Genomic DNA, 26,576 nt, shown 5'->3' with positions numbered 1-26,576 from the left:
TGGAATAATGTGAAAAATAGCACATAAACAGTCAAAACAATCATGTGTTATAATTAAGCTCTGCTGCTTGGCCACCTGAATTGCTGCTTGCAGCTATAATTACTATTAGCTTTATTAGTATTCTTAACTTTCTTCCAAAAAGAAGAACATTACTCTATCTCATACTAGCCAAACCAGAGTTTCCTCCAAAAGTAAATGTCTACCATTGATTCCCTTGAAGCAGACTCAGGATTGGTTAGTATGAGATAGGTTTCTTCCTTCTATATGAGAGCGAATGTGTACCGTATATACTCGAGTATAAGCCGAGTTTTTCAGCACGATTTTTCGGCTTATACTCGAGTGAACTCTCCACCCGCAGTGGTCTTTAACCTGCGGACCTCCAGAGGTTTCAAAACTACAACTCCCAGCAAGCCCGGGCAGCCATCGGCTGTCCGGGCTTGCTTGGAGTTGTAGTTTTGAAACCTCCCTCCGGAGGTCCGCAGGTTGAAGACCACTGCGGCCTTCGACATCATCCAGCCCCCTCTCACCCCCTTTAGTTCTCTACAGTACTCACCTCCGCTCGGCGCTGGTCCGGTGCTGCAGGACTGTCCGGAGAGAAGGTGGTCCGGTGGGATAGTGGTTCCGGGCTGCTATCTTCACCGGGGAGGCCTCTTCTAAGCGCTTCGGGCCCGGCCCCAGAATAGTCATGTTGCCTTGACAACGACGCAGAGGTACTTTCATTGCCAACCGTACTTCTGCATCATTGTCAAGGCAACGCCTCTATTCCAGGCCGGAAGCGCGGAGAAGAGGCGCCCCCAGTGAAGATAGCAGCCCGGAATCACTATCCCACCAGACCACCTCCTCTCCGGACAGCCCTGCAGCACCGGACCAGCGCCGAGCGGAGGTGAGTACTGTACAGAACTAAAGGGGGGTGAGAGGGGGCTGGATGATGTCGAAGGCCGCAGTGGTCTTCAACCTGCGGACCTCCGGAGGTTTCAAAACTACAACTCCCTGGGAGTTGTAGTTTTGAAACCTCTGGAGGTCCGCAGGTTGAAGACCACTGAGGGCGGATTATGAGAAGAGGATGATGAAGGGGGGGCGTGGGATGATGACAAAAGGACGATGAAGGGGGGGGAGGTGGGATGATGAAGGGGGGTGGGGATGATGAAGGGGGGTGGGGATGATGACAAGGGGATGATGAAGGGGGGTGTGTGGGATGATTACAAGGGGATGATGAAGGGGGGTGGGGATGATGACAAGGGGATGATGAAGGGGGGATGTGTGGGATGATGACAAGGGGATGATGACAGGTGATGATGATGAGGGTCTGGATGATGACAGGCGGTGATGATGATGAGGATGTTAATGACGGGTCTGGATGATGACAGGGGGGGATGATGTATTTCCCACCCTAGGCTTATACTCGAGTCAATAACTTTTCCTGGGATTTTGGGTTTAAATTAGTGGTCTCGGCTTATACTCGGGTCGGCTTATACTCGAGTATATACAGTACTTTTTTTTTTTTTTTTTTTTTTTTTTTTTACCAATTAAACATTTCAGAGCAACTCAGGACTATGTTGGTTACCACAGAAGCAAAGATTTAGAGCATATGAAATAGTGCTGACTGTACTGCCATAAAAAGCACATTGCTTTATAATTATTTTAACATAATTAACTTATCATTTTACCTACAGGAAATTTTTTTATGTCTCATCTTCAATATCCCACACGCAGTAAATTCAGGTATAAACACATTAGGTATAAGTGCTATTAGTTTTTCAATTTTGAAGTTTAAAATTTTTTATACTAAATACTTTTTCCTTGAGACATCAGTACATGCTAACTCCAGGTCTTTTTGAAGCTCTCCACAAGTGTCTTGGACAAGTCTTCTGATTATTCTTTTTACTCCACTGTTAGAAATCTTTTGAGGAGCACCTGTTCATGGCAAATTTATAGTGAATGTCTCATAGGGGCAGAGATACAGTGCTCTCTAGTTCTCACCAGAAACTTCTGTTTATGTCTATTGCGTAGTCGCCCTAAATGGAGACTCCACAACTAGAAGACGATCCCTACTCTGAATAAGTGCAGAGTCATCACAGGTCAAAACAACAAACCACAGCAATACAGTAAAGTCAGGAAAAAAAGTGAGAACACAATATACCTTACTAACAGGGAGACAAACAGAAAGGATGGTCTGCAAGGCGAATCAGAAAGCCAAGAGGACAGCAAAAGTACAAAATTGAGTATTAAAGAGTTAACCAAATTCATAGTCGAAGTCACAAAACCAGGAAAACAGAATCAGGTGCAGATGTAGGTAAATGCTAACTTCAGAGACAAGCTCTTTTCACAAGCAATGTCAGATAGAACACTACAGGCTTAAATAGGCAGAGCTATCAGGGTGTGGTCACACAAGGCACCTAATTGGCCAAAGAAACAGAAGACAGGATAGACTAGGGTGTAACCACAGCAACCACAGGCTCTGCAAACAACCAGGGAAGCTCTAACAGATACATCTCTTACAGTGAAATGATTATCTTCCTCTTCCGTATTATGGCCCTAACAGTGCTCACTGGAACATCTAGAAGCTTAGAAATACGCCTGTAACCAACGCCATTGTTATGTTTTACAACAATTAGGTTGTGAAGGTCTTTGCTTTTACCCATCATAAGAAGTGTCTTGTGTGAGACACTTTTTTGTAGCCATTATTTGGGACTGAACCAGCTGACATTAATTTGCACTAAAAACGGCTGGACTGCTTTTTAATTGCTGATAGATTTCAGACATTGTCTTGGCTTTCCATGCCTTTTTGTATCTTCCTTTCTTCATGTGTTCAACTTTTTCCCTGTCAGATTATAACACATAACTCAATTTCTGAACTTATTTGTTTTAGTCTCTTTGTACGTATGGATTACTTATAGGTACGTATGGGTTGTTTCCAACATCTGGTGAAAATTTCCTGTCAATAGCACCTGTGGAAATATAGTGTATTTATTGGCGACATGTTTAATACTTATTTCACCTCTTTGGCGGCTATGTTGTTTTTTTATGAAGAGAATCTGCAGCATGAATCTGACATTGACATTTAGACTTCTGCCAAGGATGTGTCGGTTTTGTGCCATAGATCTGCATGAGGATTACCACCATTGTCTGGCAATGGGCATCTAGTGACCATGCTCATTGTTTTTGCAAATTATTATTTTTCACAACATAGATAAAATCCCTTTCACATTAAAAAAAAAAATTTTTTTCACCATTTGAATGGGATGAAAAATCTCCATTTACTTATATAACAGTGTTTTCCAAACAGAGTGCATCCAGCTGTTTCAAAACTACAACTTCCAGCATGCCTGGACATCCAAAGGCTTTCCGGGCATCGGTATTGGATGAGGATGAGGACTCGAAATTCAGAATCTCAGAATCATGAGCGTATGAACTCAAATTTGCAAAACAACAACTCCCAGCATGCCTGGACAGCCAAAGGCACGCTGGGAGGTGTAGTTTTTCAACAGATGGAGGCCCTCTGTTTGGACTAGAGAGTCGGTATAAGTATGGAGATTGAGTAGATATAAGTATGGAGGGGTTATTGTAAGTTCCTGATAACAAAATGCCCCTTGGACATACCCCAGTGGGAGTTGTTGCCCCCCGGGAGGAAGATACGCACATTACTTTTTATACATGACAGGATGGATACAAAGTGCAGATGGGTTACAAAGTGCAAGCAAGCGGCATTTATTTTTACTGTTTGGAAAAGCAGGTTGGCATTTCGGATATCTAAGTGTCTGTTCCACTCAAGCAGAAGATAGTGAAAGAAAGGGCACCGAAAATTAGCATAGTGCACATTAAAAGCAACAATGCCTCTTAAATTCTAAATCAAAGCGTATAATACCAAGTGCAAAACCCTGCAGTCCAGATTTCTCAAGATAGCTACTGAAGTTGTTAAAAAATCGATTTGAGCCTGTACTGACCTTTAAAAATATAACACTCACTTTCCACCATGTTGCAAATAACAGTGATTATCCTGCTATATGTCTTCTCCTGCCTATTAGATTGTTTGGGGCAGTTGCAACTGTGTCACAGCTGATCTATGACTCTTTTTTTAGCTGGTGATGACTGTAATTTTCTGAGTGGAGTTCCTGATTGCCTAGGCTCTCTTTAAATATCCCTAGCTCTTGCATTGTGGTGCGGATTATAGAGTAAACTTTGTTTGTTTGTTTCCAGTATTTGTTCAGTGTTCCTGTAATGCAGAACGCTGTACAGAGGTGAAGAAAGAAAACCCTTCTGATGTCAGGCGCTGCTTATCACAATGAAAATGGATGCCAAGTCAGAAGTAATGTTCGAATCCAAAGTCAATTCTTTATTTTGCAGTGTAATAAAATAATAGAAGAACCATTGATGCATTTCAGGGTGCACTCACTCCTTCCTCAGATGGCCCAATCTGAGGAAGGAGTGAGTGCACCCCAAAAAATGTTTCATTGGTCCTTTTATTGTACTGCAAATGAAAGAGTCAACTTTGTATTTGAACATTACTCCAGCGCCTGACATCAGAAGGGTTTTAGTTTCTTCACCTCTGTACCACATTGTACAGGACAGGTTGCCCCTCTTCTATGACCCCGGGACTGAACAGTTCTTCCACAGCATTAAAGGAGTAGTGCAGTGAAAAATAACGTATCCCCTATCCTTTGGATAGGGAATGTGTTATAGATCGTAGGGGGTCTGACCACTGGGAACCCCCCCCCCCCACGATCTCCTAAACGGGGCCTCGCCAGTCTGTCGGAAGCAGCCATTCCAACCCCCACAGGAAGCCACGGTCGACACGTCCCGTCCATGTATCTTGATGGGATACATGGAGGGTGTGTGTCGGCCGCAGCTCTGTGCAGGGGTCAGCACGCCCCCTTCCAGCAGGTGATCAGCCCTGTTCAGGTGATCGCGGGGGGGTCCCAGCAGTCGGACCCTCGCGATCTATAACTTATCCCCTATCCTTTGGTTAGGGAATAAGTTATCTTTTACTACAGAAATCCCCAAAAAAGAAAACTTTAAACAGGGGTGATAGGCTTCTATTTGTGTCAACCCCCGAGCAGGGTCATTGAATCCCAGGGTAATACAAGAGGCAGTCCTCCAGTCTTTCTTTCTGTATTTTTTATACAGAACCAGCAACAGATGTTAGGGGGAGACCAGACAGTTGTACCTCACCAGGCTTAATCAATTTATTTTCAGGAAAAATAAGACAGCACCAGTGTAGTCTGGCTGTAACTCTCTTCACTCTCTCCATTCAGAACACATGTCTGCCGACAACAGCTGTTTAATATGTATGGCCAGCCTGAGCAGTTTAGCCAAAAAAAGAGATTGTTCCTAGTTGACAACCCCTTTGAACTTCTACTTTACTATGGATAAACACAAACATTAAAGCATCTCAAAGGTTTCTATTCATCACAAAATATTTTTGACCTATACAGTATTGATATGAGCATTAATTATCTGTACAACCAGCTTATTCCTAAAGATTTTTTTCTTCCTTTTTTGTGACCCTCTAAAGTGATAACCTCCATATAAATATATTCAATACTCCAAAGTTCTTCCCTGCTGTCACCACATTCAGCAATAGAAGAAATGAGGGTTGAGCTGAACAGATTTCATCTGACATGCTGTACAATGGTCTATTACAATATCATCCTCCTAACCCTCCCTGTCCGTCTCTTATCAGCCCGGCAATACTCAATCTACTGGGACTCCCATAGGGAGGTTACAGGTAGTGCTGCTTCCAGCAATAATGGAAAAAACTTTATTAACATTACCTTTCCAGCACTCAAAATAAATGTATATCCTTATCTCAACCAAATAAAAGTGCAACCTAAAAGGTCTGGTGTCTAATTCCTGGCGCCAGGTCTTAATCTCTGAAGTGTATGGTTCTGCCCAGATCTGAGCTGTATTATCGTATTCATTATATCTCCCATTATACAGCTTGTATCTGAAAACAGACGTAGGAAACATTGAGTTACAAGTCAATTTTATCATAATATGATCACTCATGGAAGTATGTCAGCCATGTACATACAAGAGAACATTTTGTGGTGGCCCAGTACGGGAGGTGTTACCCCGTGCTCCTGCTGTCCTTTCAGGCAGCCTCCTTCAATATCCTCAAGGCCCCCTGCACTTGTTTCCCCATTGTAAATATGTTTTACCATGTAAAGTGTTATAAAATATAATTTTACTTTAAGAGTTATACCATGTGCTATGTCTTGTGATTGTTACCCAGGAGGTGCCAGTGACCAGGTGATCCCAAGAATGACCTATGGTCTCCCTGATAGTCTCCCCCATATAAGCCCTGGGTGGAGCTAGCTTCCCTCTCTTTGAGCTTTGCTCTTCTGCTAAGCCCATATAAACCCTGGGCTGTGACCAAAAAGTTCAAAGACTACTTGGCTGCCACACCATTTACTGTCTACACCGATAGTAACCCATTGGCCCACCTGAACACCACCAAGTTAGGTGCCATCGAACAACGTTGGGCTTCAAGATTAGCCAATTACAGTTTCACCATCAAGTACAGAAGCGGCAAGTCGAATGTCAATGCCAATGTACTGTCTCGGATGACACCTGGCAAAGAACCACCTGTCGAAGACATGTGGGAGGACGTGGAGATGCTCCCATTTTATCAACGGTTTATGAACCAGATGTATGGTGAACTCAGGTCCGAAAAGGTTAAAGAAGACCTGTACACCTGGAAGACTCTTCAAGATGAAGAGTCCCCATGACACTGCAAAAAAAAAGTGGAAAAAAAAGTTAATAAAGATAATTTAACCCCTTCCCTAATAAAAGTTTGAGTCCCCCCCTTTAAACATATGTGGTATTGCCGTGTGCGGAAATGTCTGAATTATAACAATATATTGTTGATTAAACCTCACGGTCAATGACTTTTGCGCAAAAAGATTCCAAAGTCCAAAATAGCGTATTTTTGGTCACTTTTTATATCATGAAAAAATAATGAATAAAAAGAGATCAAAAAGTACAATCAATACAAAAATGGAACCGCTAAAAACTTCAGATCATTGCACAAAAAATGAGCCCTCATATTGCCGCGTAAGTGGAAAAATAAAAAAGTTATAGGGGTCAGAAAATGACAATTTTAAATGTATAAATTATCGTGCATGTAGTTATGATTTTTTTTACAATATGATGTAGATGACCATAGGGCCTCAGTCTTGAAAAGATTACATCGATTTTTTTAAATTAAAATTTAAGATTTGACATGACACAGCATGGAATTGGAGGCAGCACGAGGAGACCATATAGTGGCAGAACGACCCAGTCTGGAGGTGGCGACAGCCTGACAAGACCATAGGGCCTCACAATAGAGAAGATTAAATATATTTTTGAAATTTTAAATTGAAGATTTTAGATATATTAAAATGTTTAAAGTTTAATTCAAGGTGCCAACAGCATAAGGAAACCATATGGTGGCACAATGACACAGCCTGGAGCTGGTGGCAGCATGAGTAGACAATTGGGCTTCACAATCCTAAGATTAAAAGATGAATTTTAAAATTGAAAGTGAAGATGTATGGTAGCTATTGCTACCATAAAATATTTTTAAGTAATGTTCCAGGCCTAGCAGCATCAGTAAACCATATAGTGTCTGGTGGTTGAATGGCACAGCCTGGAGCTGGCAGCAGCATGAGTAGACAATGGGTCTTCACAATCCCTAAGATTAAAAGATGAATTTTAAAATTGAAATTGAAGATGCAAGTTGCAAGTTGCAAGTGCTACCATAAAATATTTTAGGTAATGTCCCAGGCCCAGCAGCATCAGTAAACCATGTAGTGGCTGAATGGCACAGCCTGGGGGTGGCTGAAGCATTAGGATACCATATAGTGGCTGAATGGCACAGCCTGGAGTTGGCTGAAGCATGAGGAGACCATATAGTGGATGAAGAGCACAGCCTGGAGTTGGCTGAAGCATGAGGAGACCATATAGTCACTGAAGGGCACAGCCTGGAGTTGGCTGAAGCATGAGGAGACCATATAGTATCTGAATGGCACAGCCTGGAGTTGGTGGCAGCATGAGTAGAACATATAGTGGATGAATGGCACAGCATGGAGGTGACGAAGCATGAGGAGACCATATAGTGGCTGAATGGCACAGCCTGGAGTTGGCTGAAGCATGAGAAAACCATATAGTGGCTAAATGAGACAGCCTGGAGGTGGCAGCAGCAGCATCAGGAGTCCTGAAAGTTACCAGGTGACAGAGTGGTGCGTTGGGTGGCAATACCAGTACCCGGTGACGAAGGTGGGTGAAAGAAGGAGAACTTGGCATCAGATGTGTGGCATCAGGCGGGTGGAAGGATCAGAATAGTAGGTGAGGCAGGTAGGCGTGTATTGGTGTGCACAAGAAAGTATTGAGGATATGCATTACATAAAACCCAACTTTTCTTAGGATAATATGTATGGACCCAAATATATATTTTTTAAATCTAACAAAAGGAAAGGTGTGCAAAAAACACCATGTGCCACCAATACCACCAAGTATTTATGCAATGCAAAGACCTCTAAAAGGTGGAAGGGAACAACGTATGGTCCATTGTAACAGGTGGGGGTAAAAACTTCCCCTCTACGGCTCTATTCTCGCACTATTAATTCCCTTCTTGGCAAGTGTTACTCGTCCTAAAAAGGGCGAACCCACACAGGAACCTCTCCCTATTTCTACCTAAAAACACTGCCATTTCCCATGGTTTTTAGTTGGAAATAGGGAGAGGTTCCTGTGTGGGGCCACCCTTTTGGCTGCCAATTATATAGCGCTGACTGGCGGCTGATAGGCTGCCTCTTGCATGTGATTCAGGGTCATCCCGCCTACCTGCCTTCCCACCTTGCGTTCCTACCTTAATAGAGTTCCTTGCTCTATGTCCTCACATGTGGATCTGCCATTTTAGATTCCCAGGAGAATGGACCGCACTTAATAAAGTTTAATGAAGCAATTAATGAAGCAATATATGAAGCAATAAGTGATATTTGCATTAGTTGCAAATCAAATTTTTCATGTAATTCGTAACGAATTCGGATTTGTCAGCTTCGATTCGCTCATCTTTACATACCATGATCAGTCCAGACACTTTGGAGTCCACAAGACCAAAGCTTCCCTCTCTTTGAGCTCTGCTCTTTTGCTAAGCTGAGGTCCAGTGCAGTTGTGCCTAGTATGTGTGCAAAGAATGTTGAAGACCTCAAAGTCCAGTCCTGCAGCCACCATCAATTCAAGTAAGCTAAAGTCACAGCTTTATTAGTCAAGTCAAGTCAGTCCCTGTCATCTGTCAAGTCAGCGTGGTCTGCATTCAATTGTCCAGTCCCAGCAAACCCTTAAGGTCTCTGTGTCACTAGTCACCTCCTTTGGCCCTGGCTGAACTGTATAGACTTTACAAACTGTCTACCCTCAGTAAAGCTAAGTTTTTATATTTGTAAAATGTAAACATTTGGAAAATGTAATAAGTTTACCACAGTCTTATTTCTTGTAGAAGTTTTTTTTTTTACATCCCATACATAGATAATGATAAATGATGTTAACATTTCATTGTATACTTTTTATTTTATTGTATTTTTCTATACTTTTTTAAATTTAATTTATTTTATTTGACTTTGAAGGGGATTTTAAATTAAGATTTTTTTTAATTATGTTATTACAATGAACTGGCATAAATCTGAATGCCCGTACACCTTTAATAGTTGTTGATCAAACGAACGTTTGGCAAACAGTTATTTCTCCCAATCTCCCCATACATATTAACATTTAGTGCAGCTTAACATTCCTATGTTCTCAATTGAAATCCAACATGACCAATCCTTCTCTCCTCTGACATCATCTATCAGGGGGGTGTCAGGAGCAGGGCTGCCTCTGCCTATATGCAAAATAATCCAAGAAAACTCCTACAACAATCGGCAGGATCAATCAGGTGCTGAGACCAAGGAAGGATAATTTATTATAATAATATTGTAATAAATTCCCTTATCCTTACCTTGGTCTCAGCGCCTGATTGATCCTGCCGGTTGTTGGAGGAGTTTTCTTGGATTTCAATGGAATGTTAGCGTGGAGTAGCTGCAGAGACCTACTATCAGATATACTCTACCCCATTGTTGTACTTGGATGAAGTACAATTTGCCTTGGTAAGCGGAGTTCACATTCAGCATTCTTGCATATCCCGAGGTATCACACTACAGAGCGCATCCTTTTGTTTTTTATCTTTATAGGCAAAATAGGCAGCCACCTAGAGTGCCCTTTTGATAGGGGCACTGCTTTGCCTACTGCAATAAAGTTAGCCATCATCCGTAGCACCTGCCCATCAAGCAAAACCCCGCCACACTACCCCCACCCCACCTGCATTATAATAATTGGCATTTTTCAGCCTGCTGGAGGAGTGCAGCTCCACCTCCGAGGCAGACAGGGGCAATCACTAAGGTCCGCCCAACATCCTGACATAGCGCGCGCCTCCATAATTTCTGGAGAAAACAATGGGTGGGATCAAGGTACGGCTAAATTATCTTTCTCCTTGGGTGGCAACAATTCTTGCACCAAGCATGGTCAGGAGGTCCACATACACTTTACATAGTTGGCTGTTTCTTCCAAAGTCGGTGGATTTGGTAGATTATGATTAACCCCTTAAGTACCAAGCCCATTTTCACCTTAAGGACCAGAGCATTTTTTGCTCATCTGACCACTGTCACTTGAAGAATTAATAACTCTGGTATGCTTTTACTAATGAATTTGATACTTGCATCATTTCTTGGTGAAAAATTCCAAAATTTCATGAAAAATTTGAACATTTTGTATTTTTCTAACTTTGAAGCTCTCTGCTTGAAAGGAAAATAGACATTCCAAATAAATTTTATATTCATTCACATATACAATATGTTTACTTTATGTTTGCATCATAAAGTTGACATGTTTTAACTTTTGCAAGACATCAGAGTGCTTCAAAATTCAGCAGCAATTTTCAATTTTTTCTCAAAATTTTCAAAATCCTAATTTTTCAGGGACCAGTTCAGTTTTGAAGTGGATTTGAAGGGCCTTCATATTAGAAATACCCCATAAATTACCCCATCATAGAAATTGCACCCCTCCAGGTATCAAAATGACATTCGGAAAGTGTGTTAACCCTTTAGGTGTTTCACAGGAATAGCAGCAAAGTGAAGGAGAAAATTCAAAATCTTCATTTTTTACACTTGCATGTTCTTGTAGACCCAGTTTTTGAATTTTTACAAGGGGTAATAGGAGAAAAAGCCCCCTAAAATGTGTAACCCAATTTCTCTCCAGTAAGGAAATACCTCATATGTGTATGTGAAGTGTTCGGCGGGCGCAATAGAGGGCTCAGAAGGGAAGGAGCGACAATGAAATTTTGGAGAGTGAATTTTGCTGAAATGGTTTTTGGGGGCATATCGCATTTAGGAAGCCCCTATGGTGCCAGAACAGCAAAAAAAACACTGGCATACTGTTTTGGAAACTACAACCCTCAAGGCACATAAAAGGGGTCCAGTGAGCCTTAACACCCCATGGTTGTTTGATGTTTGAAGTCGGATGTGTAAACGAAATTTTTTTTCCACTAAAGTGCTGTTTTTTCTCCCACATTTACCATTTTTACAAAGTGTAATGGGAGAAAATGCCCCCCAAAAGTTGTGACCCCATCTCTTCTGAGTATGGAAATACCCCATGTTAGGATTTAAAATGCTCAAAATGCTCTGCGGGCAAACTACAATGCTCAGAAGAGAAGGAGTCACATTTGGCTTTTAGAAAGCAAATTTTGCTGAAATGGTTTTTGGGGGGCATGTCGCATTTACGAAGCCCCTATGATGCCAGAACAGCAAAAAAAAAAAATATTGGGGTTTGTGGCATCCGGAACAGCTTACATGACAGCCAGAGGATCCCTACCTGCCTCCATGCTGTCCGATCGCCGAATGACTGCTCAGTGCCTGAGATCCAGGCACGAGCAGTCAAGCGGCAGAATCATCAATCAGTGGTTTCTTATGAGAAACCACTGATCAATGTAAAAGATCAGTGTGTGCAGTGTTATAGCCCCCTATGGGAGCTATAATATTGCAAAAAAAAAAGTGAATAAAGATCATTTAACCCCTCCCCTAATAAAAGTTTGAATCACCCCCCTTTTCCCATAAAAAAAACTGTGTAAATAAATATAAAAATAAACATATGTGGTATCGCCGCATGCATAAATGTCCAAATTATAAAAATATATCGTTAATTAAACCGCACGGTCAATGGCATATGCGCAAAAAAATTCCAAAGTCCAAAATAGTGCATATTTGGTCACTTTTTATATCATGAAAAAATAAGTCAATAATCAATAAGTCCTATCAATGCAAAAATGATACCGCTAAAAACTTCAGATCACGGCGCAAAAAATGAGCCCTCATACCGCCCCATATGCTGAAAAATAAAAAAGTTATAGGGGTCAGAAGATGACAATTTTAAACGTGTAAATTTTCCTGTATGTAGTTATGATTTTTTCCAGAAGTACGAGAAAATCAAGCCTATATAAGTAGGGTATCATTTTAATCGTATGGACCTACAGAATAAAGAAAAGGTGTCATTTTTACCAAAAGATTTACTTTGTAGAAACGGAAGCCCACAAAAATTACAAAATGGCGTTTTTTTTTTTCAATTTTGTCTCACAATTATTTTTTTTTCCATTTTGCCATAGATTTTTGGGTAAAATCACTGATGTCATTACAAAGTAGAATTGGTGGTGCAAAAAATAAGCCATCATATGGATTTTTAGTTGCAAAATTGAAAGAGTCATGATTTTTTAAAGGTAAGGAGGAAAAAACGAAAATGCAAAAACGGAAAAACCCCAGGTCCTTAAGGGGTTAATGGCCAAAGGGCCAGAAACACAACAGTTTCACATTTCTCCTGATTCTAACATGCCTTTTTAATGTGATATGATTTTTACGCATACCAATAAACAAGTTTTATCGACCTTGTGCTCTGAATACATTACGTTTTGTACTTTGTTTGGTTGACTTTTGGCTAATGTGTATGGAGACCTGTGTACTCATCCGAGACCTGCGTACTCATCCACACATGAGGTGTTAGGGCATATCTAAGTATACTCTAACAACATGTAATATTGCCAGAAACTCTTCTCTTCTTCTTCAGTGTCTAAATGGTATGGTACCAATTGAGTATGCTTATCTTCTACTACCCATTTAGGACATTGTGCCATTTTTACAATTAGGTGCCATCATGATAATTTTCAATATACGATTTGTCACAGCAATATAGAATGTGTATTGTCAAGATTGCTCTAGAAAAACTTTTTCTAAGTTTAATCCCGAAAGTTATGGCCCCATGGCACCACGGACTAATGTGTCCTGGAGACTACACTATAAGCCCCTCAGTGTCAGAAGGAAACCTGTTTTGCTGTGGTTTATAACAAGACATATCCTTTTACCAGCTGTATAGAGATAAATAAAGTGAAGCGCTTCTTCTGTAGTCTTCACACGATCACTGTTGGGATTTACAGTATATTGTGATCTTTACTTTACAGGTTTGGGGATGAGTCAAGGGATCAACTACTTGACCTGTCAGGATGTTCTGTAATGATGTCAAGTTTTAAAGCTTCAGATATATTTCTAGAGACCTCTCAGAGACATTTCTGCTATCTCATCGAGACATTAACACATGTGGTAGGAAAGCAGTAGATGGAGGAGATTATGTTGGTTTATAAGAAAATTAATTTTTTTGTATTGTTAATCTCATGTAGCATCGATATATCCTATGATGTTGTACCTGTATTGTATAAAAACGTGGCCCTTAACACAGGTTAGTTGTCAGCCAAATACTTGATTGACTAGTTATCTCTCCTATTTCCCAATACACGTGTATGCTCGGCCAAATGTGCATGTCTTCTAAATAGGGACAGGGAAGGCAAGCTACAATATAAATTCTGTGGCTTATCTACCCAACAGCAAAAGAATTGAGCAATTGAAATTTAGCATGCCTGATCTTTCTCTTCTTTGACATGTACAGATGGGATGGGGGTGGGGGGGGCTGGGTTTGGGGGTTTGGAGTTAGGAGGCCATGATACACATTAAGAGCACCTTAAAACTGTCCCTTGGGCACTCTCATTCAAACTAATTTTTTTCTATTGCACTGCTTATGATAAAGGAGAAGTCCAAAATCGGGGGTGCAGCCTTAGCCAATCAGAGCTCATCTCACACATTGAACTGCTATGAGCTGTGTGAAGCAGAGTGAGGGAGGAAGTTCTCTGTATGGCTTCAGATGATGTCATGCCTGCTGGGGAACGCCCCTTCCCAGTCTGTGAATCTGACTGAGACTGAGCAGAAAATACAGAGCAATATTAAAGTAGAAAACTACCGATCAGGGAGAGTAAAACGTTGTCTTACTCATGTTCACCCTCACTATAACCCTGTGTATGCGGTATTTTGTGGGTGAACAAGCTGTCAGATTCTCTTTATAGGTGGGTCAAACCAAATGGCAAAGTTTATGACAAAATAAAAATTATCAAATCAGACCTTTTCTTGTCAAAATCGCCTCATTGACTGTGCATAGGCAACTTAGGGGAATCTCACCAACAAGACCCACCTAACAGTTTGAGGAGCAATGCATTATTAAGGTCCTATTACAGTCCAAACAAGTAAACAAGTGGATATTGCCTTGTGTAACAGGCCATGCATTCAGCTGACATATGCTGGACACATCTTTTAAGCTGGTTTAAAAACCATTGTTCATCGGCTGTACATTTTGTATCATAGGGTAAATGTGGCTGACAAATAAAGGGGGGGGGGGCCTGCATGATCGATTAAGCAACTTTGTCCACATGATACTTGAGCCGTGTAATAGGCTCCTTCTACTTGATTGGTGCCACATAGGGCATTTATGGCTTCTTTAGAAGCACGGTTCGTCTGCATTGGCCAAAACATACCTCAGGGTACACATAAAATATAGTATCAGATGTGAAGATGAAGGTTCTTCATACTTGATAATGATAGTAGTAGATCTGTCGACCTAAAAGCTTGTTTATTGCCTGTAAACATCATGTACCATTTTAGTTTCTACCTGGTATTATTTTATGTTTCATGTTTCATTGTTTTGTAACTGGAAGGGACCACGAACATTCCAGTTCATTATATCTGAAGTGTTCTAGCCACGTAAAAGTCATTTCATAGAAGTGCCCCCAAGGCTAGGATCAGTCAAGGTTTTGTACCAAGTTCACTTGATAACGTAAAAAGCAACTATATGGCATTGTAACCTTCTCAGAACAAATACATGAGACTTACTGATAATATGGAGTTGTCGGTGGCTTTGCAGAACAACCGCTCATTATAGGTATAAAATTTGGGAGATAAGAGGTGCACACAGATATTTGGAAGCTACAAGTGAATTTTCACAATTTTTTACATAAATTGATAAAAAATGTTGTTCTTATCAACTTCTTCGAAATCCTGATTGCTTTATTTTCCTGATACAGAGCTGCAAATCACCTGCATAGACAAAAATTACATAATACATAATATTCTGGCAGCTTGCAGCTGCCACTACAGGGAGCATTGGGAGATTTCTGAATGCTGTTAGACATTGAACTCAATAATGAGACAAGATGTAGTAAGCTTCCCTAGTGCTGATGGCAGCCAGCTAGAACATTAGCTTTTAAAACTATGCCTATGCAGGGATTTTGGAGCTTTGTATCAGAAAAACAAAGCTTTGGCCACTACAAACGTATTTTAAGGAATTTGACAGCAGTTAAAGGGGTAGTCTAATCTTAGGGGGCTTTGACCGATGGGACGGCAAGTGACGCCCACTCAGCCAATCAGCGGCCACAGCGATGTCTCTCCTCAGACAATGATTGGCTGAGCGGGCGGTCACCAGCGTTCCTCCAGGGAGGAGGGGGCCTCTGTGCCCTGAGGACTTGTAAGTAGCTGGGCCTCATACAGGAGATCGCATGGGGCAGCAGTTGGACCCCTATATTCAGACACATCCCTTATCGGAACGGACTCTCCATTTAACCTGAGTCCCGAGATCATGGGGGGCTCCAACAGCCGAACTGCAATCAGATAATTATCTCCTATCCTGTGGAAAGGGGATAACCTTAAAAATAAGTAAACATTAAGGTAAGGTTCAAAAGTATAGTATTTAGCCAAAACTGGGTGCAGCACCGGAGGCTCGTGACATCAAGGCCCCGCCCCGCTCGTGACGTCACGGCCATGCCACCTCAATGCAACTCTATGGAAGGGGGCGTGCCGGCCTCCCATAGACTTGCATTGAGGTGGCATGGGTGTGACGTCACGAGTGGGGCGTGGCCGTGATGTCAAAAGCCTCCATCCTGCATCGCCAGTCATCTGGCATGGATGGAAGGTCGTTTAGTGCACCGATTGTCTGGGGTGCCGAGATTGCAGGGGTCCCCAGCAGCGGGACCCTCGCGATCAGACATCTTATGTTTTGAACCAGGAGATGAATCAGGGAAGCACTGCTTGTGCCCTCAGACAAGTGGTACATACTCCTCGGGGTGGGCACCTGACCCGTTAGGAAATGTTACCCTACTTGTTCTCATTTATTGCCAGCAGTGAAAGATTCCATGTAAATTGGATTTAATAGGAGCCAACACCAGCTGTTATCGAATCCCATGGAGACATAATTATACCGACATGCAGAGATGTCTGGAAGCAAACAGCATGCTTCCTGATCAGTAAACAGGACATTCATCTGGCATACGTGCAACAGGTACTCGTCCATTATTGTACTAGATCCGTAAGATATTAATGCGTGAACTTTAAAGTGCATCAATATTTTTCTGGCAAACACCTCCAGTACTTTGCAAAGTCATTAAATTGCATCTATAACACATACCAACTGGAATATATTTTTCTGAACCTACCATAACATGGTTATAATAAGGATATTCTGTAATACCTGTTAACAATAAATTTTGCCCCCAGATTAAATAATTAAACTTTGAATCTAATTGGTTTCGATGGGCAATTTCATCATTGTTCTCTTGTGCAATGTTTGATAAATCTCCCCTTTAGTGTGTGCATTGGGTAAGTCCTTTAGGGACACAACTAACCATGTCCATAGGGATTAATTGTCAGATAAAGACCAAAATTGTATCCTAGGCTGACATACATCAGTATTCTGCAAAAACTTCAAAAAATAATGATGTATCTGTAAGAGGGTTTTGAGGGTCTCCACCTATATCCTGTGGCCCCTTACCTTTGTTATCTGTCTGCGCTAGGGAGGCTGATCCTGACCTTCCGCTAAATGGGAGCTGGGGTACATATCTACGGCAGTGCCTCCACTCAACAGATCATTTGGGGTATGGATGTGGGATACCATTGGGGACATTTAGGAGAAAATAATATGACTAGCACAAGCCAAATTTGACAGTAACTTTGTATGGCATAAAGAAAAACAACCATGTATCGCATAACAAACAGTAAGGTATTTTATAGGACAGAATCAGACAAATGCAGTGTATTTATAGGTCTCAACACACACAAGCACATTTGTGGCCTACCCTAATCTTGGTCCTAGCGGCTGATGGGTACCCTTAGTTTGTGCACATTGCATAGATGGGGCCCAAACAAAGTCCTGCTAAACAGCATTACTTAGAGTAGGCTGAAACTCTCTAAATGTCTGCAAACGGATCATAAAGGGGTACTCCGCTGAAAACATCTTATGCCAGCCGCCACACCCCCTCCATTCACGTCTATGGGAGGAGGCATGTCGGTTATGTACTAGCCGTCATTCCCCCCCCTCCCCCCATAGACATGAATGGAGTGTGTGTGGCATGACGTCTCAAACGTGGAAGCTGCAGGCTTCAGGCTTACCCTTACACAAGCAGTAAATAAGGTCAGTCCAGCTTTAAAGGGGTACTCCGCTTCTCAGCGTTTGGAACAAACTGTACTGATTGCTGGAGTCGGCACCAGGACCTTGTGACATCATAGCCCCGCCCCATCAATGCAAGTCTATGGGAGGGGGCGTGACGGCTGTCCAGGCATGCTGGTGGTTGTAGTTTAACAACTTCTGGAGGTCCACAGATTGGAGACCACTGTCCCATATGTATATATATGAATGTATATAGTAAATTTGAGTAGCCGTATTAGTCCAGTGATGCAGATGCAAATCAAAAAATTTTGCAGTATCTTGTAATATGTTTTTTATTGGACTAACAGAATTTTGTAGAGAAGCTTTCGGGATTCCTCCCTTTATCAAGTCCAAAGCAAATCGAAGCTCACAAGCAGAAGACACAGGTTACATCTCACAAATATGCAGGGGTTAACTTAAGACAATAGATACTAAGATGGGCCATAAATTGTCGTACTATAGGAACATAGGCTAAATAGATGAGGATGAGAAAAAGGGGGAGGGAGGGACTGTAATTAAGCAGGACAAAGAGATACAAAAGAGAATCCAGTATAGCACAGGTTATAAGAAATTTTGATAATGAGATAAAAAGCTCAAATCCACATTGAGTCCCCTATTTTTGGAATAAAAAAAACAGTATAATTTTAGCTTCAAATGTCTTTCTCTCTTGTGTGTTTTTGAAGTTCAGTATCCTGATTGTAAGGTCATGTATGGAGGGGCCTGTTTTGGTAAAATGGTGTCCAACTGGGGTGCAGTAGTCATTTTCTTTATGGCGGTTGATGGAATGTCTGTGTAGATTCATCCTTTCGTTGAGTTTCCTTCCGGTTTCACCAATGTAGCATCCCATGTCATACTTGGTACATTGTATCATTTAGACCACATTTGGCGATAAGCAGGAGTATAGTCCCTGAATGTTATTTTCTATTTAGTCTATGTTCCTATAGCAGGACAATTTATGGCCCATGTTAGTGTGAATTCTCCACATCTATTATCTTAACCCCTGCGTATTTGTGAGATGTAACCTGTGTCTTCTGCTTGTGAGCTTAGATTTGCTTTGGACTTGATAAAGGGAGGAATCCCGAAAGCTTCTCCACAAAATTCTGTTAGTCCAATAAAAAAGGTATTACAAGATACTGCAACATTTTATGATTTGCATATCTATCTATCTACGGTGGTCCCTCAACATATGATGGTAATTCGTACCAAATGGACCATCGTTTGTTGAAACCATCGTATGTTGAGGGATCCGTGCAATGTAAAGTATAGGACAGTGGTCTACAACCTGTGGACCTCCAGATGTTGCAAAACTACAACTCCCAGCATGCCCGGACAGCCAACGGCTGTCCGGGCATGCTGAGAGTTGTACTTTTGCAAGATCTGGAGGTCTGCAGGTTGAAGACCACTTGCATTAAAGGTTGTACTCGCCGCAGCTCCGGACCTTCACTGCTCATCACCGCTGCCCTGGATGTCGCCTTCCATTGCTGTCGCCGCGTCCCCGGGGTGTCCCTGACACTCTGGCAAGGCCTCTGTTTCCCCGATATCCTCGCTCTCCGTCTCCGCTATCACGTTGTTACGCATGCCGCTCCTATTGGATGATGGGACGGCGTGCGCAGTAACGTGATGACGTTGGAGGAGAGCGCAGACGATGCAGGAATCCTGAAGAGGACGCTCCAGAGCCCCGAGGACAGGTGAGAGATCGTCAGCGGACCACACAGGGCACCGTAAACGGCTATCCGGTGGCAACTGAAGCAGTCTGCGCTGCCGGATAGCCGTTTATGCAACGGCTCCGACATACAAAAGCATCGTATGTTGATGCTGCCTGTATCTTGAAATGATCGTATGTCGGGGCCATCGTAGGTCGGGGGGTCACTGTATCTATCTATCTATCTATATATGTGTATATATATATATATATATATATATATATATACAGAGGAAAAGTTGCCCAGTTGTCCATAGCAACCAATCAGATCATTTCTTCCATTTTTCAGAGGCCTTGTTTAGAATGTAAGAAGCGATTTGATTAGTTGCTATGGGCAACTGGGAAACTTTGCCTCTGCAAATGTTTTGATAAATCTCCCCCCATATTCTTACAAAGGCACCAATACCAAGGTAGATCCACATTATCCAAATATAGAGACAGGCAATAGACATCATCTAACTTTTCAGACTTGATAGTGTATGTCTTATTTAAAATGGAAAAACAAACACTATCTACTGTACTTCTTCATCTAGTAGTAGTACTATGTCACATCTGGTTCTAGTCATTTCTAGAAGAAACTAAATAGGAAGCAATGGAGTTTGTTTAGAAACTTTTGATTTTGGCTTAGAACCTGACAATTTTTTGGTCTGCATTTAAAATCTGGACTCAGTTACTGTCTCGGGCAGGTATGGGGGGAATTTATCAAAATCTGTCCAGATGAACAGTTGCCTAGTTGCCCTTAGCAACCAATCAGCTTGCTACTTTCATTTTTAACAAGGCCTCTACAAATTGAAAGAAGCAATCGGATTGGTTGCTATGGGCAACTTGGCAACATTTTCTCTGCACAGGTTTTGATAACTCACCCCCAGGCACTGCAGATGTTTTGGACTACATCTCTCATGATGGTTTTACCAAGAAAGCCATTAGGTAAGAACCGGAAGAAGCAAGTTGGGTGTCCCAGCAGACAGAACCAAGAACCAAGAAAGCCATTAGGCAAAACAGCTCTAAGTCCAGTTTATTTTTAAGTTTCTACTGTACTACAAGTAGCTACTACTTGAGATACTACTATGAATAATTCTCATAAGTCATCATGGTCTAATATATATTTCTATTCCATATTTTTTGACAGACCTTTGGTCCGTGGCTGTGTTACTCTTGACTGGAGAAGATGGGGAACGATGGAGCAAGGGGTGCCCTTGGTCCACTACAGGCCGGAGTACACCTCATCGTTCTTCTTTGTACACTCAGACACTCGAAATGCTTGGCTGAAGTGGCCACCAGCCAGACTCCAGGGACACACCTTTCCACCAGAGATGGGGCTAATATGACAGGATCTGGGATCAGGCACCAGCCTCTAGTTTTTAATCATGTCTACAATTTCAATGTTCCCCTGGGATTTCCATGTGCAATGGAACCAGAGTCACCAGAAGAAGCAAGTTGGGTGTCCCAACAGACAGAGAATACGCCAGAAGCTGGGAGCCAGATTACCTTTACCCACAGCATTCGTGTCCCACAGAGGTTATGTCAATGTTACATGGCTCCGCAGTCTGTGCAGCACCTCCTTAGCAGGATTGAAGCCCTGGAAAGGGAGGTGATGTTACTCCGGGAGCGTTGCAATGAGAGAGGATGTCAAGATGCAGAGGCCACAGGTAAGAACATTTTCTTGAGATCTCACCTTAAAGGGGTACTTTGGTGGAAAAAAAATGCTTTCAAATCAACTAGTGACAGAGAGCTATACAGATTTGTAAATTACTTCTATTTCAAAATTTCTACCCTTCCAGCACTTTTCAGCTGCTGTATGCTCCAGAGGAAGTTGTGTAGTTTTTTCCAGATTGACCGCAGTGCTCTGTGCTGACACCTCTGTTCATATCAGGAACTGTCCAGAGCAGGAGAGATTTGCTATAGGAATTTGCCCCAACTTTAGACAGATCCTGACCCGAACAGAGGTGTCAGCAGAGAGCACTGTGGTCAGGCAGGGAAGAACTACACAACTTCCTCTGTAGTATACAGCAGCTGATAAGTACTGGAAGGAAAAGGATTTTTAAATCAAAGTAATTTACAAATCTGTGAAACTTTCTGTCACCAGTTGATTTGAAAAATTTTTTGTTCCACCGGAGTACCCCTTCAACCTCAGGTTACAATAAATATTACATTGTTGATGCGTTTGGACTTGATGTGTTTGGTGAGGTGTTTCTTGTTGGGGCGTAACTAGAATCCCATGGTCCCAAAAGCAAATTTTTAACCTTCCTCACCCCTAATATTAGTCTTGCCTCCCACCCCTCAACTTTTTCAGCCACAACTCTTTTTCTGCACAATATGCCAGAAAAACATCTTAGACTCCTCAGCATGAATCCCACCTCTATATGATCCCCCCATCTATAGTCCCACAAATGGTAACAATCTCCCCTTGGTGCCCCACACAGTAAAAGTGGGTAGTTAAGTAGGTCTTCTAATGGGTAGACAGGTTCCCCTTAAGTATGTAAGTCCCCAACAACAGTTAGGTAATTTCCCCATTAGGCAGGCTTAGTCTCCCCAGTAGATAAGTAGTCCCTTCCATTTAACAGGTGCCCCCCCCCCCTCCAGTATGCAGGTAGGGCCCAGATTATCCAAGTAGTCCTCCCCCTAGTAGGTTGTCCCTCCCAGGAGGAAGGTAGTGCCCCCCAGTAAAAGGTAGTATTTAGATGAGCCAGGTAGCCCCTCCCAGTAGGAAGGTAGTCCCCAGATGAGCCAGATAGCACTCCCCCAGTAAGACGATAGTCCTTAGATGAGCCAGGTTGTCTCCTGCAGTAGTCAGGTAGTACCCAGATGAGATAGTTTCCTCCCCCCACGGTAGGCAGGTAGTCCCCCCTACCTGCTAAAATAAATAAATAATACATTAATAATACTTACCTCCTCTTCAGTGCAGGACAGCAGCAGCTGGCTGGGTTCCTCCTCCTCTGCCCTAGTGCTGCCTGCACCAGGGCAGAGGTCACACTTTTCTAACGCTGAAGGCCGCAGTTTGAAGTTGTCTGAGGCCTACACCTACAACTTGGTGACGCTCGCTGGACTGGGGATACAGACTATTTACTTTGTTTGTTAAATAATAATTGAATTTTTACCTGTGAATAAAAATTAAAGGTGTGTTTCAGACATTTAGGTTTCAACATAATAAAGGGGTTGCCCAGTAAAATTTTAAAAGGGGTACACTAGGCTGAAAAAATTAAAAAAGGCAACTTAATTGATCCCCCTCTGCTGCCATAACAATGCTTACCATGTCCTTACCGATCTCCTCAGCCTGGTTCTGCATACTGGTTGAGGAGGTCACACAGGAAATGGAAGAAAATGCCCACTCAGCCACTCACTGGCCACCACATGAGAAGTAATCAGAAAGTTGAGATAAGTGGGAACATGATGAGCGTTGGAGCAGGAAGTAGAGGAGGAATGAGGAAATTAGTATTACTTATTTTATTACTTCTTTAACCCAATGATTTACTACTGTAATCTGCAGGACAGCCCTTTAAAGGTGTATTCCAGGGAGTATTTGTTTTAATTAGTTCTGTAAAATGACACAAAAATACTACCTATACTCACCTTCACTACGCTCCCACTGCAACCGCTGTGCAGCGCTTCTTGGTGTCAGCAAAACAGAACAAGAACTTATTGTTCACTTGCTGCCTTATATATCCTTGTATAACCTTGTCTGTCGCCATTGTCACAAAAGCAAGTTATGCACTTTGCCTGTTAGAAGTACGACTGATCGGTATATATACGAAGAATCCCAGTCACAAATACAAGAATAGATCAGCTGCTGAGATGACATGACATCTGGACAGATCATTTTAGGCACCTGCTGTCATCTGCACTCTTATGGGTTAACTATAGACTTTACCCACACTACATACAGTATACAGTGTGTTTTAAGGTGTCAAGTGTTTTTCTATTCACTCAGGTGATGCCATTGTATGATGCTAGAAGAAGAAGAAGAGATACTTACTCATCTATTTCAGTACATCTCTTTTTTTTTTCAAAGCCTGCATAGCCCATTCACTGAACATTTCTAACAGTAACCCAATATTTATCCAATTCCCGCAGCTGACACATTGTTCAGGAACAATCCCAGTTGTGTACAATAAATTTATGGATCAATAGCGTATGGCCCACAATCCATTAGCTATTTTCTCCCTGTGAACAGTGAACACTCAACTTACAAAAACAGATATTTATTCTACATATATATATATTTCTCTTTGTTCTAGATATTTCAAAAGTTTCCTGTTTGCTAAACCTAGTAAAACATGGAGTAACTTATTAAAGACTATTCACTAGCATGGGGTTGGTCAGGCTGTTGTAGCAGTAGAAGAAATACCCTATAGAATAATGAAAACTGAGATTTTTGACATAAAAATTACAGTCATTTACCCATATGGCAAAGCAAAGTTTGCTATTTCTAACAATGGATTAACCAGGATTGAACCTGCAGGCCAGATTCACGTGTGCAGTGATAAGTGACATAGATGACAATTACTCCACTTTATACCTATTCTTTTTTCAGGTGAATTACATGTCACTAAGATGCCTACAATACATCATGACAGCCAATCATATGTTATTATCCCTCGAAGAATACTTCAGTGTCCATCTGGTCACTACATATCTACGGCCACTCTTTCATAGACAATTGACTCTGAAAAATAGACCTCAAGTTCCAAAATTAATTGGTTCCAGGACAACCATTGTATGTGGGAATCATAACTCTATGGAAACCTGGTAATTGGTTCTGAAGCCACCAAAATGTTATCCAAAAATAGGAAAAAAGTAAAGATCAAAGAAAAATAAGTAGATAACTAATACAAATAAAGCAAATCCTTACATATAAAAGTAAGAAAGATCTGCTGGGAGCTGTAATCACTGTCTATGTAGAGGACAGGAGTTTCTTAAGGGTCCTGTACAGTACACAATGTCCTAAAAAAGTAATAGAGCCGCCCTCACCTGGTGTCCAAAGGAGCAGCTAACCCTGGCACAGGTAAAGAGTACAGAACATGTAATACCTCCCAGTACTTTAGAGGGTGCTACCAGACACCAGTCAGTGCATGCACTTCAGTAATACCGGTGTTCCACCAGTGATGCCCATTCTGATTGGTCATTTCTTCCAGCCATTGCCCAGTTTTGCAGTTCGGGACTGTCCATAGAATTGGATATTGAGTCTGGTTTCAAGTAACAATGATCCAGAAAAGACCATTGTTTGTTGAAAATATTGTAACCTCTGGCCATTGTAAGTTTAGAGATCACTGTAAAAAGAAGAGTCCTCAAGTTACTTTTGCCCGTTGAACACCATATTGTATAAAAAAAAAAAAAAAAAAATCAGTTCTGTCCTGTTTATTTCTGTATTTCTTAAAGGGGTACTCCACCCTTGGCATCTTATCCCCTATCCAAAGGATAGGGGATAAGATGTTAGATCACCGTGGTCCCACTGCTGGGGACCCGGGGGATCGCCGCTGCGGCACCCCGCCATCATTGCTGCACAGAGCGAGTTGCTCTGTGCGTAATGACGGGCGATACAGGGGCCGGAGCAGCGTGACGTCATGGCTCCGCCCCTCATGACATCACGGCCCGTCCCCTTAATACAAGTCTATGGCAGGGTGCGTGATGACCGCCACGCCCCCTCCCATAGACTTGTATTGACGGGGGCGGGCCGTGACGTCACGAAGGGGCGGAGACGTGATGTAACGATGCTACGGCCCCTGTATTGCCCGTCATTACGTGCAGAGCGATCTCGCTCTGCGCAGTAATGATAGCGGGGTGCTGCAGCAGCGATCCCCGGGGTCCCAGCAGCGGGACCCCGGCGATCTGACATCTTATCCCCTTTCCTTTGGATAGGGGATAAGATGTCTAGGGGCGGAGTACCCCTTTAAGGCAGTTAAAGAGTACCTGTAATGATTTTTAGTTTTCTACCTTAATAAATATAAATAAAATATATACTGGTGCAATAAATAGGATAAAAAAATATAATGGTTTATATAAATAAACTGCCTGCTGGGGAACACCCCTTCCTATTCGGTAGAGCAATATCAAGGTAAAAAATTATAATAGGTGATTCACTAGCGCTCTCATGGACTGGGGAAGGTGAATGTCTAGATGGTAACAATGATGATTAATGAATGCACTCCGGTGATGTATTAAATGCTGCCTTGTATATTAATGGGTTCTTGCTATCCCCATAGAGTAGGTAAAATACCGTAATAAATATAAATAAAATATATACTGGCGCAATAAATAGGATAAAAAATATATAATGGTTTAATTAAATATTTCGAATAAAATATTGCACAAGACCCGAATATATGATCTCCACTCGATGGTAGGGTGGTGGGCCGATTAGTCGGAAGAACCCTGTGTGTTCAAGAAAATAAATAGTGTAAGGAATATTTTAAGAAGATAGATGCAAACATCAATGGCTGTGTAGTATATTGAACAAGTGTAATTTACGCACCTACTATAGCTGTGCTGATAATGGTATGTTGTGTTTCCTGAATTAAACCATAAATGAGGTAATATGCGTTAGATAAAGTGCATCTAAATAGAAAACGGGAAACAGATGGTTACTATTTGCAACTGCAGGAGAAGGATATAATTGGGCAAATGAGCCGTATCTCACCCTATATGTTCAGTGGTTATATCCACTTGCGTAGAAGATACTGTTAGTTTTAAAACACCTGCCACGTTCTATTTGTGCGTTGGATGAGAATCAGATGCCGCAAGAATATATACTGTTAAATAAACATAGATTGCACAAGAATCCAATGTTAGTTCCATGCGTATTTCCACTATGGTCCAGTATTACATAAGGCACCTGCATACATGAAGATGTTGTATGTTCCCGTCTCAGGTACTTCTAGTTTCATGCGGATTCGTTCAGGGATGTCCTCGTGTGGTTCGTAGTACTGGGATCAGGCGGAAGACTGCCCCGGCCGGTGGCATCTCTACCGTCTCTGATTCCGCTTTGCTGCACGTTAGGCGAATGTCACTACGGGAATGTGGATAGTCC

At 42.0% G+C, this 26,576-nt stretch overlaps 1 protein-coding gene across 4 annotated transcripts in view; it reads left to right on the top strand.

The window, feature by feature from the left end:
• Positions 1–26,576, top strand: part of LOC130283012 (tenascin-R-like) — a 551,407-nt gene that overhangs the window by 253,509 nt on the left and 271,322 nt on the right. For 3 of the 4 annotated variants that reach the window (XM_056532112.1, XM_056532114.1, XM_056532115.1), the window contains exon 2: positions 20,682–21,201. In XM_056532112.1, the coding sequence (XP_056388087.1) occupies positions 20,721–21,201 (481 nt within the window). In that variant the 5' untranslated portion in view covers positions 20,682–20,720. Of the gene's footprint in view, positions 1–20,362; positions 20,480–20,681; positions 21,202–26,576 lie in introns of those variants that run through there. The other variant, XM_056532113.1, reaches the window with a different exon arrangement.

Source organism: Hyla sarda, chromosome 7 (genome assembly GCF_029499605.1).
Source record: "Hyla sarda isolate aHylSar1 chromosome 7, aHylSar1.hap1, whole genome shotgun sequence".
In the NCBI taxonomy this organism is placed as follows: domain Eukaryota; kingdom Metazoa; phylum Chordata; class Amphibia; order Anura; family Hylidae; genus Hyla; species Hyla sarda.
The sequence above is the reverse complement of the archived record's forward strand: the minus strand, read 5'-3'. Positions and strand labels throughout refer to the sequence as shown.